General features: G+C 46.9%; 1 protein-coding gene across 1 annotated transcript in view; it reads right to left on the bottom strand.

Annotated features, from left to right (window-relative positions):
• Positions 1–8,365: 8,365 nt before the first annotated feature.
• The window catches only part of FOXO1 (forkhead box O1), a 92,401-nt gene continuing 82,246 nt past the window's right edge, over positions 8,366–18,520 (bottom strand). Inside the window, exons 2-3 of the mRNA XM_027116435.1 lie at positions 12,206–13,561; positions 8,366–11,732 (exon numbers count right to left, since the gene is read on the bottom strand). Coding sequence (XP_026972236.1) covers positions 12,224–13,561 — 1,338 coding nt within the window. The 3' untranslated portion in view covers positions 8,366–11,732; positions 12,206–12,223. The remainder of the gene's footprint in view (positions 11,733–12,205; positions 13,562–18,520) is intronic.

The following is an 18,520-nucleotide window of genomic DNA, read 5'->3' as shown; positions in this document are numbered from 1 at the left end:
AAGATGAGCTATTTCTCTCCTGCAGCTATTAAAAAATAAAATTAAATTGTTTTTTAAAAAAAGCTTCATTCCCAATGGAAAACAGACCCTACACAGACTGGGTTCTTTTCCTCAGACCTGGATGCGCTTAGCGCTGCCCTCTGGTCAGTAGGGATCAAACTGGCTGTGTTTCCAGGTCTGCCTCCTGGCTGAAGCTACTTCAGTGCCACTCCACAGTGTCACTCAGGGACGGATCCTGGTGCTGGCGAGGCCAGACCGGGCCTGGATTTGTTAGCACCTGGAGGACAGAAGGCCAGTCTCCTCAACGAGCTTATTCAGTATGCCCTGCAGGTTAGGCAGGTACAAGCCTTTGATGGATGTTGGAAATTTTAGAGTTTCAGAACCAGTTATCAGGCCAGTACTCTACCTGACCCCAGTAGCCTAAAGAACACTTCATGACGTCTTTCTGGTAAACCTCACTACACATCTGAAGAGGGCAGGAAACGGAAAGCCTCATGAAGGCAGAGGGCGGGTCTGTCCTGTGCACCACACGGGGCATCCCAGCACAGAGGGCCAGGTACACAGGTTCTCAGGAGACATTTAACTGCTGAATGAATGAATGAATGAATGAACCAATAGCAGTTAATGTCGCAGTATCTCCAGAGACTGGTGGTGGTTCTCAAATTTCAGTGTTCACAAAAGTCACCTGGAATGATTAGAATGCAGATTTCTCAGCCATCATACCCCCCCTTCCCCCATCCCAGATTCCTGAATCCATAGGTCTGAGGAGGAGCCCAGGAATCTGCATTTTTACAAATCTTCCCAAATGATTCTGTTGACCGCAATTGGTAGTTTACACTTAGAGAAACACCGTGTCTTACTTCAGCAAGTTTCCTCGGGGTCTCTAGACATCTTCCCTAGTCTGTGATCCATACAGAGTGGGTTTCCTCTGGTCATTTTAATTCAAAGGGAGGCTGAGGAACTAACTTCAGCAGATGCTAGGTATGGCCCATGCAAAATGCTACTAAGATCACAAAACCTTTGGAAGAAACAAACCTTTCCTAATAATCCACCCACTTTCCTTAATTATAGTTTTTCTTCCATAAGTCTTAGAACTGCCCTGGAAAATAACATTGGCTCATTTCTCAGAGAAGCACTCAATTCCAACACTTTTTTTGTGCTGGTCACTGACCAGCCCTACAGCTTTCAAACACTCCATATTTGGAACATTCCCTCTCTGGAATCTAGAAGGTGGCAGGAGGCCTTCCCCTTCCCCACGTGGGCAGGCTCTCTGCAGTGGAAGCCGGCAGCTCCCTTCCCAGGTGGGGACATTTGAGACAGAATCGTCTTCATCTCAAGACGATTAGGTCAAAACAGCATCTTTGGGATCCAAAGCTGATACAAACTTCTTTTTGCTGTCAAGAATATTAAGAAAGTCTAATCCCAGAGGGAGTATTATTGTCCATAATAAAGGCTGAATTTTCATTCATTCAACTGATATCAGTTTCTCTGACACTCAGATCCAGCAGGGGGGACGATGGCTGGGTTTTGAGCCAACTTTTGGAGCAAAGTAAGGTAACTCAGACTCCAAAAGTATTACACAACTGAATGCCCAAGCCTGGAAACATTCCGAAGCCTTTTTTTAGTTACCCAGAAATGACAAAGGAAATTATTTACTCCAGGAAGGTTTGCAGATTGGTGTGGCTAAGGGATCCAAGAATGCATTTTTTTTACATCTTCCTCCCTATTCCTACTCCTGCCAGTAACCAAGTGACAACAGAATTATTGCTAGCCATCTATTTTTTTAATCATGTGATTTTCTTACAAAAGACAAGGACAATTGTTGTTTCCAAAGAAAGGCACATGATAGTTACATGAGATTCCATACAGCTGTTAAATGCCTCCAGCCAGTCCAATCCAGGCTTTTGAAAATTATTCATGCTTTTAATGCAATATCAATCAAGACAAAGAAAAAAAGGAGTCAAAAGGGAACTGGAACATTAAAGATAATACTAATCTAAAATACAGCCCATAGGGCTCTAACAACTGTTGAGATCTCATAAGACACTTTCTTAAGAATAAATGAAATTTTCTATTCAGGGTGTGTTTTATCACAATTTCACACGTACTTCTAAACAGAATTGCCTGACTTCAGGAAATGTCTCCTTTTTTTTTTTTTTTTTTTTTTTTTTAATGTCTCCTTTTTACCAAGTCATTGTTTTGGTACATGTGGTGAATTGAGGTAGGAAAAACTGTTATCTTGTAAAGGAGAATGATTACGTTCCTTTCAGAATAACATTGTATTTCAAAAAATATTTGAATATTTCCAATTAATTTCAAAATATTATTTTATAATCAGAATGCAAAACCCACCTATTTTGTCTAATTCCTTTCTGTAGGGGAAAAGTGGAGACAATCCAATGACACAACACCAAGGCAAAAATTACAAATGACAGTGTCTTTCTCCAGCCAGGTTCTGTGAAAACAAGTCAGCAACTATCTCAGGGTGACCAGCTGTGCCTTTTTTTTTTTTTTTTTTTTTTTAAGTGGAGAGCCTAGGACTGTTCCAGGATTGACACAACCTAGCCATTTCTATAGACGTACAACCCTCCGGAGGGTAAGCAGATAAACTGGCATTTCAGTCTTGTCATTGGCAATTTTGGAGGTGGGAACTAAGCAAAGGGGACTGACCCTGGTCCCTGAGCCCGGAGAAGAGGTATACGGAAAGGGAGGATTCAGCAGCCTGTGGGGATGGCTGGCTGGAAGGAAAGCCAATGATCCCATTTCATCATTGGTCACATCCCCTCTCTTGCCTCTGAACTTTCCTTGGTTGAAGAAAGTGAATAGCAGCTCCGGACTTGTCCAAATACCTTGGGCTTCTTGGTCTGCTTTTAACTTGCTGGAATGTAGGCGGACGCAGGCTGGCTCACCCCAGAGGAATGCCTTTGGCTGTGTCCAGTGGCAAGCACTGACCAGTTGCTTTAGCCTCACTGGGAGCCTGCTGATGACCCCAGTCAGTCAGGCTGGGCTCTGAATTTCTCAGCAGGATGGCTAGAGGGCTGCCTAGGGAGGACTATTGAGGATTATGACGATGGAGCCAGAGCTAAACAAAGACACGTGCCTGCATTTGGAAAAGGAGTCCTGAGAACCATCTAGCCCACCTATGCAAGGAACGACTCTGATATGAGGGCCTTGAAGGGTAGGAGGAGGCTTTGAGCTGTACCTTGTTGACAAGGAAAGGAGGAGAAAGGCATTCCAGACAAAATCTTCCAGCATGTGGAACAGCTGGAAGCATAAAGGGGAATGGCTGTCGGGTGTGACTGGTACATTGGGTGGAAGAGATGAGAATGCGGAAGAAGGTAGGGAAAGACCTTGCACGCCTTAGATTAACCTATGCTATTCAGACACCGGGCTAACATTCCTTTAGAAGAAAAACCCTCCAGCCAGAGACCGCTTCTTCCAGGGGGACTCTTGGTATGTCCACTGTGAAGTGAGGGTTCTAGGAAGTAATTAACTGGAAAACGGTCATTTGCTGATGGGTCGAACATATAATTAACCACCCAAACACTTGACAAGACCAGCTAATAATAATCGTGCTGGGCACAATTAGCCCAAGCCTGTCTTGGCCAAACCAGAATGTCTGGTCACCACTATTTTGTGAGCCCTTTCTATGTGCCAGGCACTGTGATAGGGACTTAACTCGGGTCATTTGTTTCCCTCAGTAACTCCGGTTGAGCAGCTGTGATTATTTCCATCTGGCAAACCATCATGAGTCCCCAAAGCAGAACTGGCATCCTTTTGTATTCCTTTCCCAGCTCCAGAACCTTCCCCTTCCACCCTCCTGTTTCAAAAACTTCTGTTGGGGAATTCCCTGTCCGTCCAGTGGTTAGGACTCCGCACTTTCACTACCGAGGGCCCGGGTTCGATCCCTGGTCGGAAAACTAAGATCCTGAAAGCCATGCGGCATGGCAAATAACAATAATAATAATAAATTTTAAAAATTAAAAACCTCTGTCGATGCTTAGGGCATTCAGCTACTCCCCCGTGTACCTTTCCTAGCCACTGACATCTACCTGCCACTTGGTTCCTCCCCCAGATTAAAGGCTTGGGCACTTGAAGTTGAGACTTCCTCTCCACCCCAGCCCTGCAGTCTCTTTTGTTGGCTCTGAAGTCTAATTTGCACGCCCCATGCAATCTTCAGGCTTCCTCTTCCCCGACCTCTTCCACTCTAGGGCCCCATCCTCACTGCCTGTCAATCACCGACTGGCGTGACCACACCCTGGACCTTGAGACAACTTCCTGTTCTCTCCCTCTCTCACTGCCATTCCACCTGTTCTCCTGTGTCATCCAAACGGCAAGTCCTTTAATGCCTTCGTTACACCCGTCAGTGGTGCACTGGTCAATGTTTAACCTGCTCCGTGGAGGCAGCACGGAGCTGCATATATAACATATGCCTGCGCATATGTATATGTTTATTATGAATTTACTGACATAAAGAATATGCAACACACACTCTATAAATAACAAAATACACAACAGCCTTTACTGTAAACTCTATCAGGCCAATTGATTTTTGGCAAACTCTTTCATCTGTAGCCAACATATGGCAGTGAAGGCAATTCAGCCAGGATTTGACAAAGGGACTTGCATCCCAATCCACTAACTCTTTTCTTAATAAATTTGTTTTCTCAATAAATTTAACTGACACGGGGCTTCCCTGGCGGTCCAGTGGTAAGACTCCGCACTCTCACTGCCGAGGGCCCAGGTTCGATCTCTGGTCGGGGAACTAAGATCCCACGAGCTGCGCAGCACGGCCCCCCGCCAAAAAAAAAAAAAAACAACTGATATGATTTATTGTTAAGCCATTTCCCACCCTCGTTCAAACTATATTTATTAAACTGAAACTTTGCTCAGCTTCAGCACCAGCAGTGGGAGCATCCCCATCCTAAGATACAACCAGGGCAAATATTTACTTCTAGAGCAGACAAGAGCCACGTGTAGTTCACGAGGACATGATGAGTTTTGAGTACTTACTGCCTTTGTTTTTAAATGTAACTTCGTAAGTTTGTCTAAGTTAATTGCAAATAATGGTGCTCTCTGAAATCGGCTCACAGAATTCCTGCACACTTGAGCATCAGCTCCTGTGAAATGGGCGATCGGGCTCCAGCACACCACGAGGCCCCCTCGACCTCAGCCTGGCCCCTCCTCTCCTCATTCCCCATCTTACAGGTTAGCCTATAAGGGCACATGGAGCTGACGTCCTCCACAGCCTCTGGGTGAACATGAGTAGGGTGAGGTCGAGGTCAAACAGTCTACAAATGTCTCTCATTTTTCTTAATATAGGTCCACTTGTTCTTGGGAAACAAGTATCTCGACTAGTTTGTATTGGGCACATAATGGGTTTACAACTTACTAAGTGCTTCTAGAGTTACCAAGGAGAGGCTATGGACTCTCCTGGAGTTTGGGTCTGGTAGAATGTCTACCCACTCCCCCGTGTAAGACACGGAGGCCTGCAAATGGGAATGCGGAAGAACCACGGAAATGAGCCAAGCAGCTCTTCCACTTGCCCTGCGGGGAAATGCCGACTGTCCAGAAGCCCCACTAAGGAAGCGAATCTCCAAGGCCTACCATTACCTATGCTGACACCAACTGCTTTTCCCCTGACAGGGGAAGTCATCTGCAGACATTACCTCACCCTTCAATCCTCACATCAAACCGGTGAGGCACGTAGAAGGTATCCTCAACTTACCTCATCTCTGGGGAAATCACTGCCCACGCATCAGGGAAGCTCACTGCTCTGCAAACACTCCGAGTGTCCCTGCCACCAGCACAGACTAAGCAGTGGGCATCTCTGGCTTGTTCTCGAACCAGTTTGCAACCAAAGTGCAAAGCGGACCGTCCTCTACCCCAATTCACCAGAGAGAGAAATCTGTGTTAAAATGGCCCACTGTGAGCTCTGTTCTAAGCAGCTAAGATCACCTCACTGGAGCAGCAATTTTAGTAACGTTACAATCCCCAGAGTGGGTTTAGAGAAACTCCAGCAAGTGGGTTACCATCTTAGGCAGTTTTAAGTTTTATGGGAACTCTGAAAGTTGCTTGTCGGGGATTGGAGCTCGCGGAAGGAAGTGTAAAGAATGACTAACAAGCCCCCCAAAAGTTGCCCTCTTTCTTCCTGGAGGATGTAAATCTCTACTTTCCACCAGTGGCTGCCAGTGCAAACAAGACTTTCACTTTTCGAAGACATGAGCGTGATAAAAGTACTAATGCCAAGAAGTTTCAACTTTGCCTTTGAGTTCATGGGCAGTAGGGTTGGAAACAGTATCCTGCTACCAGTCAAGCAGAGAAAAGATGGCCTAAGAAAGTTGGCCTCCATCGCCTTTTCTCCTTAACAGGTGAATGTCTTCTCAAGTATGCAGCTTCTCCCTCTCACAGCCATGTTGGCGAAGCCTGGGATCCGCCTAGAAAGCCTCCTCTCCCAGCCACCTGCAAAACTAGAAGTTCTCTCTTGAACTTCTAGATGCCCATGCCACTCTGCAGCTTCCTCTGGTCAAAGGACCCAAAGGCCTGCCCTTCACCTGCAGCTCGTACCTCGGCTGTCTCCATCTCACATCCGGATTACCCACCACCACCCAGGACTACCTGCCTCCCTCATTCTTTTGTTTGTTTGTTTTTGCGGTACACGGGCCTCTCACTGCTGCGGCCTATCCCGCTGCGGAGAACAGGCTCCAGACGCGCAGGCTCAGCGGCCATGGCTCACGGGCCTAGTCGCTCCGCGGCATGTGGGATCTTCCCGGACCGGGGCACGAACCCGTGTCCCCTGCAACGGCAGGCGGACTCTCAACCACTGCGCCACCAGGGAAGCCCCTTCCTCATTCTTTCATGCCAACACAGACCTCCCTTTCCATCCCACACTAACTTCACTCATTTTCCAGTTACTTAAACTGGAAAACATCCTAGAGACCATGTATCCATGTGATCACCAGGCTAATTTTCTACACGAAATAATAAATGAGAATAAGGAAACCTAACATGAACACACCGTCATTTTAGAGGTCACGGCCCAGCCTGGCTGCAGGCTCATGACCCATGAAGAACACTAACAGATGATACAACGTTCAATGTCTACATGACAGTGACTACTGCCAAGACTGCCACTTAGTGCAATACGTCTCTAGGCACAGCCTGCCACCTACCTAACCACACCAACGGGTGTAAGTTTAACCAGCACCATCACTGTTACAGTAGGTCAGCTCCAACGTGGAGAACGATAGCCAAGGCAGAGTCCTTCAGTGTGGCAGGTCCACAGGTCAAGAGACAATCCGTCCGTCTCTGGTCACAGCAGGGGCCTAGATACTGTCCGAGGAAGGAAGTTTCTCCCTCCATGTTAGAGCTCCAACCATGGGATCTGCCGCTTCCCACTGTGTTGCTTCCTCTTATCAACTGATCTTAATGAATGACATGAGGTGCGTGATTTTACGTATATGTACAGAGGGTTTTGAAAGGAGCCTGCTGGTTTGAGTTCTGGTGGTACAATCAAGGCGTTTTTCTGCATTTGGACTAGATCACTTTTCAAAGTGATCTACGCACAAGACCCAGGTCTGGCGGTAGATGCTCTCATCTGTTCCACACTCTGGACTTCTGACTATCCTGTCTTGTAAAGCAAGGGTTCCATTGCTGGAAGGAAGTGAGGAAAAAACGAAAACTCTGAAAGCTGGACTGATCTTCCAGCGTCTACACAGACAAACCTTAGAATGACCTATTTCCTTTTTCCTACTCCAACTCATTTGGATGTCCCCTTGCCTAGCAAAAGAGTCAGAAGCATGGAGAGACGGGACTTAATCCTGGTTTTAATCCTGGATTTAGTAACATCATTAATCTAATCCCAGCTCATTCCTCGGGCACTTTCTGAAAAAAAAAGCAAAGAAAGAAACCTCAACCTGCAGCCACTGAGTGGAAGGCACAACGCCCCCTTCATGTGGCCTTGGAAAGCCACTGCTCCCACCACACCACCCATCCCTGCTCGCTGACCTCCTAGCCAGGGCCCTCCCCAGCCTGCCCTTCAGGTGTTTCTACCTTCAGCCCCACCTATTCCAACACGAGATCTCATATGCCTGGTCATTTCTGTGCCAGATGTAGTGTCAGGCGCTCCACGGATGAAGTGCTTCAGGGTGGTTTGTTACCAGGGAGTCTACTTGCTCTTCAGTTCTGCGGATGATAGTTTGGTCCCAGAGGGACTGTTTCCACCACCCCCCAAAGAAATACCAGATTTGAATAAACAAGGTTTGAACTCACGTGAGAGCAAAACATGAAAAAACGGAAAAACAAAAAAAACCCCATAAACCTAATAAGAGCTTATTCTGCACAACTAGAAAAGAATGACACCAAACCATTTAAACATAATTTATGTACATTTATGGCTTTATACAGTAACAGCAAAGATTGTTCTTGTGTCTGTAAGTACATCAGCATCATCAGGCACTTCTCAGAGAGTATGGGAACGGGAACGTGGAACCTGGTACTAAACTCGAGTAGCGAAATGTGGGCGGGAGTGACTGCGTCCCGACGGGATGGACGTGGCCGCACCTGGCCACGCTGCCAGGCTGTCAGCCCCCCGCCCCCGTCAGGGAGGAGGCCAAGAGTAATGCTAGGCTGTTCTGTTTGCATAAACCACACTGCAACTTTTACTGAATGGTTACTCCCAAACTAAAACCACAAGAGAAACTTCTTGTTTAAAAGTCAGTTATAAATTAAGAACTCTTAGGAGCTGAATGTAAGAATTTCCAGTTGGGGGTTGGGGAATGGTGGGTGGGAGGGGAGGACTGATAACATATACCCAGCAACTGAATGGGTCCGAATTGTATATTTGGGGGTAACTGTTTCCATTTTAAGTGTCTCTTCTCCTCTTTTGGGGATGATGTTTCACTGCTCACTGGGGTACAACATTTGCTAATTAATTGAGACTTTGTCAGTTTGTCAAAGCAGAACTTTCCAAGTAACACATCTATGACCTAAATATATTCCATACGTCTATATTACGGAAACAATACTTTATATTTAAAATATCTGAATAGCTCTATAATACAATATGCTTTTAATAACAGTACAAACCAGAGGAAATAAATCAAACAAGGCTGCGTAGGTGATATCATTTGCACATTTCACAAAGCAATCATGTACAATAACTGATATACTCATTACTCCAGAAAGTCAGTATTCTTACAGAAAAAGAATTACTAGAGGTCACATAATGTTTGTTTTCAAAATAGACAAGGTGCCTTTCACTGGACTTCACTGTACCCCGGAGAGTTACCCAGGATTCCTATTAGAATTTCAACACAAAGAAAAATTTGAAGAAAAAAAAAAAAAGATATTTACACAGACTCAAGAGGAAGCAACATCTTTTTAAAAGTCACTCTACGAAGTAGTAAGATTTTAACAGTGATTTGTAGCTACGGTTGCCTCTTCAATGAACAAGGCGGTGGGGAGTCTCACCGTGTGATGCCTGGGAGGCGGGGAGTGGTGGCAGGTGGACCCAGAGGGGAACACGAGTACTCTGGCTCCAGCGAGCTCTAGCACATGTGCAGGAGGCACTGCTCAGAAGAACTAGGGTTTCTATGACCAGACTTATTTTGGAGTGGCCAACAATGAAGATGGCTAGAGAGGCGGCTGTTTTAATGAATTTTCAGAAGCACAGAAGTCACTGTGGGAGCTTACAGTAGAGCCTGTCTCCTGGAGGAGAGCGCCATCAGAACACCTGCGTTCTTGTTAAACACAGAGGAAAAACCAAGCCAACAGAGACGCAACTCACAGGCAAGACACAGCAAGTGTGAAGTGGGCTGGGTTCACAGAAATCAGAGCCTTCTCAAGAAGGCCAGAGGAACGTTTTTGTGCACCTGTTCCTTTTACTGTGCGGATTCTCAGCGTTCCACATGACGTGAACACACCGGTGGATTAAATGGCACGCAAAGCCAATTAACTTGGTCTATCAGTACAGGTAATTGGAAAATATCAATATTACAACATAATGATCACAATTATAATTGGCGTTGCTAAAGGCAGAAGAAACACTCCAATTCTTAACTTACGCTAAGGCTTTTTAAAATAAACTCAAATATACCATTTACAGCTGGTTCGTTGGTTTTCAAATTCATTGCCCCGATTTTTAAGCAAGTTCTATTCCATTTGGTAGCCACCTGCACTCATGAACACAAAACATTCTAAAAATCACTTGAGTGCCACTTAAAAATTCCCCGCTTCGACTTGGCCTTCCACAGGGTGCCAAGTAGCCCAAGGACAGAGGGAAAGAGGGATGAAGCATGAGTGTGGACCTGATTCTTCAAGGCAGAGCTACAGAACCAACCTCCACCTGGACCAGGAAGAGCACAGTATTACGAGGGAAAACTTTTGCTGAAGCTCAACTCAAAACGGTTACGTTGATCAAAACCCCCAGCTTGAGAAAGGAGCACTGTTTTAGAGGTGGATCTCCCCTTCTGATCTACAAATATTACGAGGCCCCCCGCCAGGAGTATTTGCAACAAAGAGCATACAGGCATCCGTCAGCAGAGTCAATGCTGTGTGGTATGCTTAATTCACAGGATAGTAGAAGCGGATGGAATCTTTTAAAAACGCATACATAAAAACATGTCAAGTTCTCCTAAACGTGAAACACAAAATGTTCATAACTATACATCACTCTCCTGCCAAGATAGGGACAGAAATGTTGAGTGTGCAAGTACTAATTACAATGATTGAAAGATTAGTCAGAAACATCACCAAGTAGCATCCCAAAGTGTACAAACCAGTTAAGCACGTATAAAATTAGTACTAATCCAGTTAGAAATACAAAATGAAAATTACGGATGCTGCTTCAAATATCTGGGATTCCACAAATTTACAAGCAGACTATGTAACAAAGTAGACTCTAGTTTTAAGAAAACATTACAGTTCAATATCTATTCCAAAAATGATCTCAAGTCCCAACAATAACATCAAAAATCATTCATCTGGAAATTAGAACCATTTAAGTGTTTGTACAAATTTGCAAATAACAAAATAAACAAACAAAACAAACCAAAAAAAATAGAAAAGACTTGTACAAGGCTGGCGTTTAACCTATTTTCTATTCTTTTTTTTTTTCCAAAAGAGTTCTGATAAGTCCATTAATTCAGCAGACGGACAACAGGCTACTGGTTCTCCTGTGAGTTATGTGGCAACGTGAACAGGTCCAGAGCCGTTCCATGGAGGTGTAGAATGGAGAGCTTGGTTCTTTGTCATTCATCAGTTCAGCAGAACACAGGTCGTACAAACAAAAGTTTAACTTATCAAGGACATGAGACCATCACAGTATTACAAAAAGAGTAGAAACTTTCCTTGGACCAAATGAATATTTAAAAAAACAAAAATGCACACAAATACAATTCTGTAGCTACGGCTTATATACAAAACTTGAAAGCACACCAGGATCCAAAAGTCTTTTCTGCAATTATACGGTGTAGTGAGTTTGGCACTTCATTGTAATGAAATTTCCAATGGCACAGTCCTTATCTACAGCAGCACGTAACCTGCAAACATCGGGCAAACATCCTGTACAGGAAAAGTGTCTTCGCTGCCAAGTCTGACGAAAGGAAAAAAGAAACACTTTTTTTCTTTTTTTTTTTTTAATCAAGAAAACGAAAAGGTAGGGTGAAGGACATCTTTGGACTGCTTCTCTCAGTTCCTGCTGTCAGACAATCTGAAGTACTTTTAAGTGTAGCCTAGGAAAGAAAACACATACACACACACACTCATTGAATATACAGCCAAATTAAAATCAATTCAACTCAACATATCAGGGTGACAGACATACTTGCAGGGGGGGCTGGACTTTCTCAAACAGCTCTGAAATCATTCGGTGGGAGAAAATTCCACTTTAAAAAACCCTTCAGCATTTGATTTGTATCAAATGTATTCACTTATTGAAGAGTTGCTAAAAAGATGCAGCCATCTAGTCTGTCGAAAGAAACTCTCTAAAGCAGTTAGAGGAAAAGCTTCCTTACGTTTAAGCTCCAAAGGAAAATTTCTAAGCTGCAAAAGGGGTGGAGAATGAATGATAAAAGGTGCCTCTCGGCAAGGGGCGGCCAGCTGCCATCCAAAACTCCCCGACCATGGAAGATACAAGGCAAGGTACTGGGTTCCTCTCTTCTAAGTCCTGTTTTCAGAAGGTCTTTTGATATCGGGGTGCTCTTACCTGCTCACTCGCTCGCTCTCAGCCTGACACCCAGCTGTGTGTCGTTGTCTTGACACTGTGTGGGAAGCTTTGGTTGGGCAACACATTGTCAAAGTTAAAATCCAACGTATCTCCATCCATGAGGTCGTTCCGGATGATGGACTCCATGTCACAGTCCAAGCGCTCGATAAACATGCCGTCCAAGTCACTTGGGAGCTTCTCCTGGTGGAGAATGCCCATCCTGCCGTAGCCGTTGCAGCTGCTCACGGAGGAGTAGCCCCCCAGGGCATTCATCTGCATGGGGTGGGGCAGAGGCACTTGTAAAGCTGTCTTCACTGGGGCCAAGCGGCTCAGACCCGAGGTGTGGGGCATGGTGTTCACCGCGTGGGGCAAGGCACGCCCGTTAACCGCAGACGTCGACTGAGCGTGTCCAGGGTGGCTGTGGGAGCTGGGGTTCATCATCTTGTTATGAGATGCCTGGCTGCCATAGGCTGGCATGACCGCATTAGGGCCCATCAGCACATTCTGGCCAAGGACTCGGCTGCTGGGTTGAGCCACCCCAGGATCAACTGGTGTCATAATGTCATTATGGGGAGGAGAGTCGGAAGTAAGTAACTCCTTCAAGAGTCCCGGTGCACAGTTATACTGACTCATGCCTCCGTAACTCGATTTGCTGTCCTGAAGCGTTTGCATAGGCATCTGGGGCAAAGGGCTCATGCTGGACTGGCCGTACGTGTATTTTTGGTAGTTCGGGCTGGGTGAGTTCAGACTGGTGTTTGGCGGCGCAAACGAGTAGCATGGTGTCTGCTGCATCATGGTGCCCGGCGAGGACTGGGTTGAAACAGTTAATGACGTTGGTGATGAGAGAAGATTGAGATTATCCAAAAGGTTTTCCATGTTCTCGGGACTGCTTATCTCAGACAGACTGGGCAGGGTAGAAGCCATCTTTGCGGCAGACGGTGGGTACACCATGGAATGCACATCCCCGTCTCCAAGATCATCCTGTTCAGTCATAATGGGAGAAAGCCTCCCACTAATAGTACTAGCATTCGAGCTAGTTCGAGGGCGAAATGTACTCCAGTTATCAAAGTCATCATTGCTGTGAGAGCCAGGGCTCGCAGGCCACTTAGGAAACTGAGACCCTGGGCTGTCCCCGGCACCCTCCTGGCCGGACTGGAGGGATGCTTTTTTCTTGGCAGCTCGGCCTCGGCTCTTAGCAAATTTACTGTTGTTGTCCATGGAGGCGGCTCTTCTCCTGGGGGATTTCCCACTCTTGCCTCCCTCTGGATTAAGCATCCACCAGGAACTTTTTCCAGTTCCTTCATTCTGCACTCGAATAAACTTGCTGTGTAGGGACAGATTATGACGAATTGAATTCTGTAAAGCAAAACACCACGTTAGAAATACAATACTCCTCCAATGGGAAAACCCGCTATTCGATGCAGACACGTATCACATGGAAGACAAGTCAAGTTTTGAAAGGGTTTACGGTATAGATTTCAACCTGTACAGTCGCTACGTGAGAGCTCAAATCAGTAAAGGAAAAACAGTATCGTATCTTAAAAACAGTATCTGTGTCTTAATGTAACGACGGGACGAAGTTAAATGAGCATTATTATAAACACCTTCTTTTACATAGCTCTATTTTGCAGGGAAATTACAGGAACTGGTTTTTAAACCACTTGGATTTGCTATGCAAATAGCACTCCACAACAAAGTGCTATCAAACCCCTTCCCACTCCATCACGCCTAGAACTACTGCAAACTCTCTTCGGATGGCACCTTTGCCACTTACACAAAGTGAGAAGTTTTATATTATGGGGCCCACGTGGTCACGGAAAGGAGAGAAAAGAAGCAGGATATATTCTTAGTCAAGAATTAAAAGCCTGAAAGCTAGTAAGACATGGATTCATTTACATCCTTAAAGCCCATTAGGCAGATATAGGTGAATATAAGGACAACTGGGCTGTTGTTGTTTAATTTTAGAAAGTTGAACTGCCAAAAAAAACGAGAGAGAAAGGAAGGAAGAAAAGAAAGAAAGAAAGAAAGAGGGGGGGGGAGGGAGGGAGGGAGGGAGGGAGGGAGGGAGGAAGAAAGAAAAGAGAAGAGAAGAAAAGAAAAGAAAAGAAAAAAGAAAAGAAAGTTTAAATTCAAACGTTGTTCACAACCCTCTCCTCCCAGCAATAACCAGTAGCATGCACCACCTAACTCAGCCTCTGACACCCGTCAGAGGTTACACTCTGGCCAAAAAGCCGGTCTGGGAGGGACAGAGTGGTGGAGAGGACAGAGAGCTGGTGACTTTGATCCACTGAGTACGGCTCCACAACTAAATCGCATGCCCTCAGGACAGTTAGTAAAGAAAATCAACTGTTTTTGGAGCACTTAGGTGGCTCTGCTGCTCACTGGCTACAAACCCTGGGTAACTGCTTGGCCCCCATGTACCTTATAGCCCCTTTGGGGCTGTTCTATGGATTCCACGAGATAAGGTAGGTCAAATGCTCAGTGGTGTGTGCAACATGGTAAGCGGTCACCATGAAGAAGGTGTTAGATCCCAACTTGGTTGGGGGATGGGGAGGAGGGGCCCAAGGTACCGCCCATTCTGAGCCCATTTCCCCCCTCCTAGTCACTGGGGTGTCGGTAGGAGCTTACGGGTATCACAAGCACAAACCCACCACTCCACTCGGAACACGCTGCAACGGGTGCCAGAGACGGTCGCAAGCTCCAGCAGAAGCCGTGGAGCCAGGCGGTAAACAAGGAAGCCCGAATGCAATTCCCCTACTGGACACACGGCGAGACTGACAGCACCTGGAGAGCCTCTGGGACATGTGGACAAGGAAAGGGGGGCTTCCGAGGAGGAGGGAGCTTCTCTGATAGATTTTTTTGCCCCAGCACAAGACAGGGCACGCAGCAGACTCCGTCATCAGGGCCCTGATCCCAAGTCCAGGGGCGGGGACCTGGGGACCTGGAGCAGGGCTGTGTGTGCTGTGTGCGTGGCCCCCAGACTTCCCTGGCTTCCTCTGCCGACTGAATGCAAGGCTCAGCCGACCGAGCCCCCCGAACCGCTGCGGCCCCCCTCCCTGGCCACGGAAAGGCTCTGGCTGGATTTGTGGTCGCCCGGGATGCAGCCACGACACCCACACCCTCACGCCATCGCCGTGGGACGCAGATGCCTGAACGCCAGTCACTGCGCCACGACAAAGCCTCGGCACACAGCAGGGTAGGCCGGGACTCAGCACAGACTGTGAGTTCACAATTTTCCTCATTAAAAGGAGGCAGAAAACAAAGGGAAAAAATCTCACTTTCTAAAAGGAGATGCAAAAGTCAGAGTGAGGCCGGACAGTCAAGGCTGAGAAATCCACATTTCAAAACGCCCTCTGACCCTCTGTACTACATTCCGCCCAAGGATTGCAACACAGCAGCTATGTGATGAGCCCTTCTGCCAGGCCCAGGCGAGTGTGGGTCAGCCCCGGCCCTGAATGGGGACTTCCAGGCTGGACGCTGGGCAGGTGTGTAAGTGGATGGCAGTGAGGGTTTTCTTCTGTTGCCAAGATTCTCCTCTTCCTTCTCACCTACAGATCTATCCCCAACTCAAGACCGGCTTTGAGGACTTTGTGGACATACAAGAAGCCTCTAAAAAGAGGCCCAGCACTGCAATTCCCCAATGTCCTATTTCATCCCCATAAGATTCCCCAAACCCCATGGGAAGGTTTTACTTACGCGCGCATGCGCGCGCACACTCACACGCACGCACATACTGTGTGCTCCCAATATTCCATCATGACTATTTTGTTCTTTGAACACAACAGAAACACAGATAAGCGACGATGAAATCTCTGGAGGAAAGGAAGCTTGACTCCTGTCCCTGTCACATTTAGTAACTGATAAAGGGGGGAAGATCTTCCTAGACAGTGGCTTCCTGGCTCGGCACTGCCTGGGGGAGGGGTGGCACAGCTCTATGATTCACATAATTAGATCAGATCATTTGCAACTGCAATTGGGGGACTTTTTTTTTTTTAATCTTATTTTTGCCTGGAAGCCATTCCTTTCTTTTTGTTTTTTTTGGCTGCGTTGGGTCTTCGTTGCTGCGCACGGGCTTTCTCTAGTTGCGGTGAGCGGGGGCTCCTCTTCGTTGCAGTGCATGGGCCTCTCAATGTGGTGGCTTCTCTTGTTGTGGAGCGCGGGCTTCAGTAGTTGTGGCTCGCGGGCTCTAGAGTGCAGGCTCAGTAGTTGTGGCTCATGAGCTCTAGAGCGCAGGCTCAGTAGTTGTGGGATGCAGGCTTCAGTAGTTGTGGCACATGGGCTCAGTAGTTGTGGCTCGCGGGCTCTAGAACACAGGCTCAGCAGTTGTGGCACACGGGCTTAGCTGCTCCGCGGCATGTGGGGTCTTCCCGGACCAGGGCTCGAACACGTGTCCCTGGCATTGGCAGGCGGATTCTTAACCACTGCGCCACCAGGGACGTCCCTGGGGGACATTTCTAACAAGACTGCAGAATCTGTCATGATGAAATCTTTAAAAAGTTCAGGAAGCATTCATTAGCTTGGATGGGACATACGCTAACTTACCACTTAGATTTACCAAAAAAGGGGGGGGGGGCGCGGGGAGTGGACGTAGAACAATCCCTTACTTATCAAAACATTATGCTACATATTTTCCTAAGAGGACATTTCAGGTCGCTCTTTGAGCAACAGAGCTGTCTCCTAACTTTGCCAACAATTAAAAAATTTTTTTCCGAACAGGAAAAGGTTTGCTGCGCAGGGCTTGTTACATAAATTCCTGTTTTTCACACAGCCGGCAGGACATTAAAGAAGCTATGATTTCCAATGGGGAATATCGGAGTGGAGGGTGTTGAAGAGGTAAAGCTTGTAAAAATACGTGTCGCTATTAATGATGTTATGTCTGCAAATCTCTGCCGGATGCGGTGGACACAGCCGAGGCAGGGAAATTGCGGTTCCCCGTGACCTGTGCAGAGAGCCACACGCGGACAGCAGTGCTCTGAGCTGTTCAGTTCTTCGACCACGAATAAATATCACGTGAGGAGAGAGGTAGGGTGAGAGGACAGGAGACTCGTGCACTGCAAACCACATACCTAAATCCTGAGGTTCTGCATGAGACCATCAGAGAAAAAGACCACTCAACAACTTTCCCCTCCACTAGCCGTAGTCTCCGCAGTCCGGGCTTGCCGCTCGCTGGTGCCCGGCTGGCTCCCCTCTGCACAAGCCCCTCGGCCGCCTGGCCCTTGACTCTCCCTCGCCTTCTGCATGCCTGGCCACCCCGAGCAGGGCAGCGAGTTCTTGGGAAGCCTGACCCAATGGAAGTCCGTGGATCGTGTTGGGGGAAGGGGCAGCCTGCACCCGGTGTGCCCTGGCTTGCTCAACCTGCTCTGCCAGCTGTTTCAAATGCTCGGGTGTTCATTTTGTGCACTCTACAGACCAGATTCCAAGCTTCTTAAAGGGCAAGGGGCTGGAGTGTGTTTTTATCTCCTAATCTCAAAGCCCCTAACAGATGCTCTACACACACGATACATTCAATGAACGTTTGTTGACTGACATCCCAAAAACATCACAGGGAAGATGTAATGCCTTCCACATCTTTTCTCTATCCATTCGTGCACCAATTCATGCCAAGTAACTTTTATTGGGACTGATTTATGCTGGGTGCAGTGAAGGACGTCAGAAGGAATTAGTCACAGAGTCTGCCCTCCGGGTGTTTTATGATCTACCTGGGAAAGGAACAAGTCCACCTAAATGGCCACTCCAGACAAAAAATGATGTACAAAGGACTGTCCAGGAGCCTCGACTTCTTCCTGCCAAAGGTCACCACCACCCCCAACTTCTGTCTCAGCCCAAGTGTCCTTTCCTTCCGGAAGCATTTCCTGAGAAGCCCATCCCAGCCTGCAGCTAACACAGGACCTGATTTACTCACCACAAGCATGACTCTGCTACGTCTGGCTCCCCACTACCCTGTGAGCTGCATGAGCGCGGGGACCTGGGCTGTCCTCTTGTGCGCTATATCCTCACAGCTCCATCACCAAGTAGACACTCAAGTATCTGTTGAATGGATTAATAGGTCCTACATGTACGGGGTTGTCGTGAAGATTAAATGAGATAACAGATGTCCTTACCTCAATCGATAGGCCCGCTGTTATTATTAAGATAATGGCACCTATAAGATAACATGTCTGTGTTTTAGAGACTCACCCATATTACAAACATTGGTCTCGTTTCTTTGTAATTGTACCTTGTACTGTTCCCACCAAGACGAGGCTTTTACACGTTAGTTACTGGGAAAATAGACCAGTTTTGAGGTAGTAGTTAAGATATTTTCTCTCTGCACTA

The sequence above is a fragment of the Aethalodelphis obliquidens genome, unplaced genomic scaffold (genome assembly GCF_003676395.1).
Source record: "Aethalodelphis obliquidens isolate GAN/ISIS:26980383/991018 unplaced genomic scaffold, ASM367639v1 scaffold16, whole genome shotgun sequence".
NCBI lineage: Eukaryota > Metazoa > Chordata > Mammalia > Artiodactyla > Delphinidae > Aethalodelphis > Aethalodelphis obliquidens.
The sequence above is the reverse complement of the archived record's forward strand: the minus strand, read 5'-3'. Positions and strand labels throughout refer to the sequence as shown.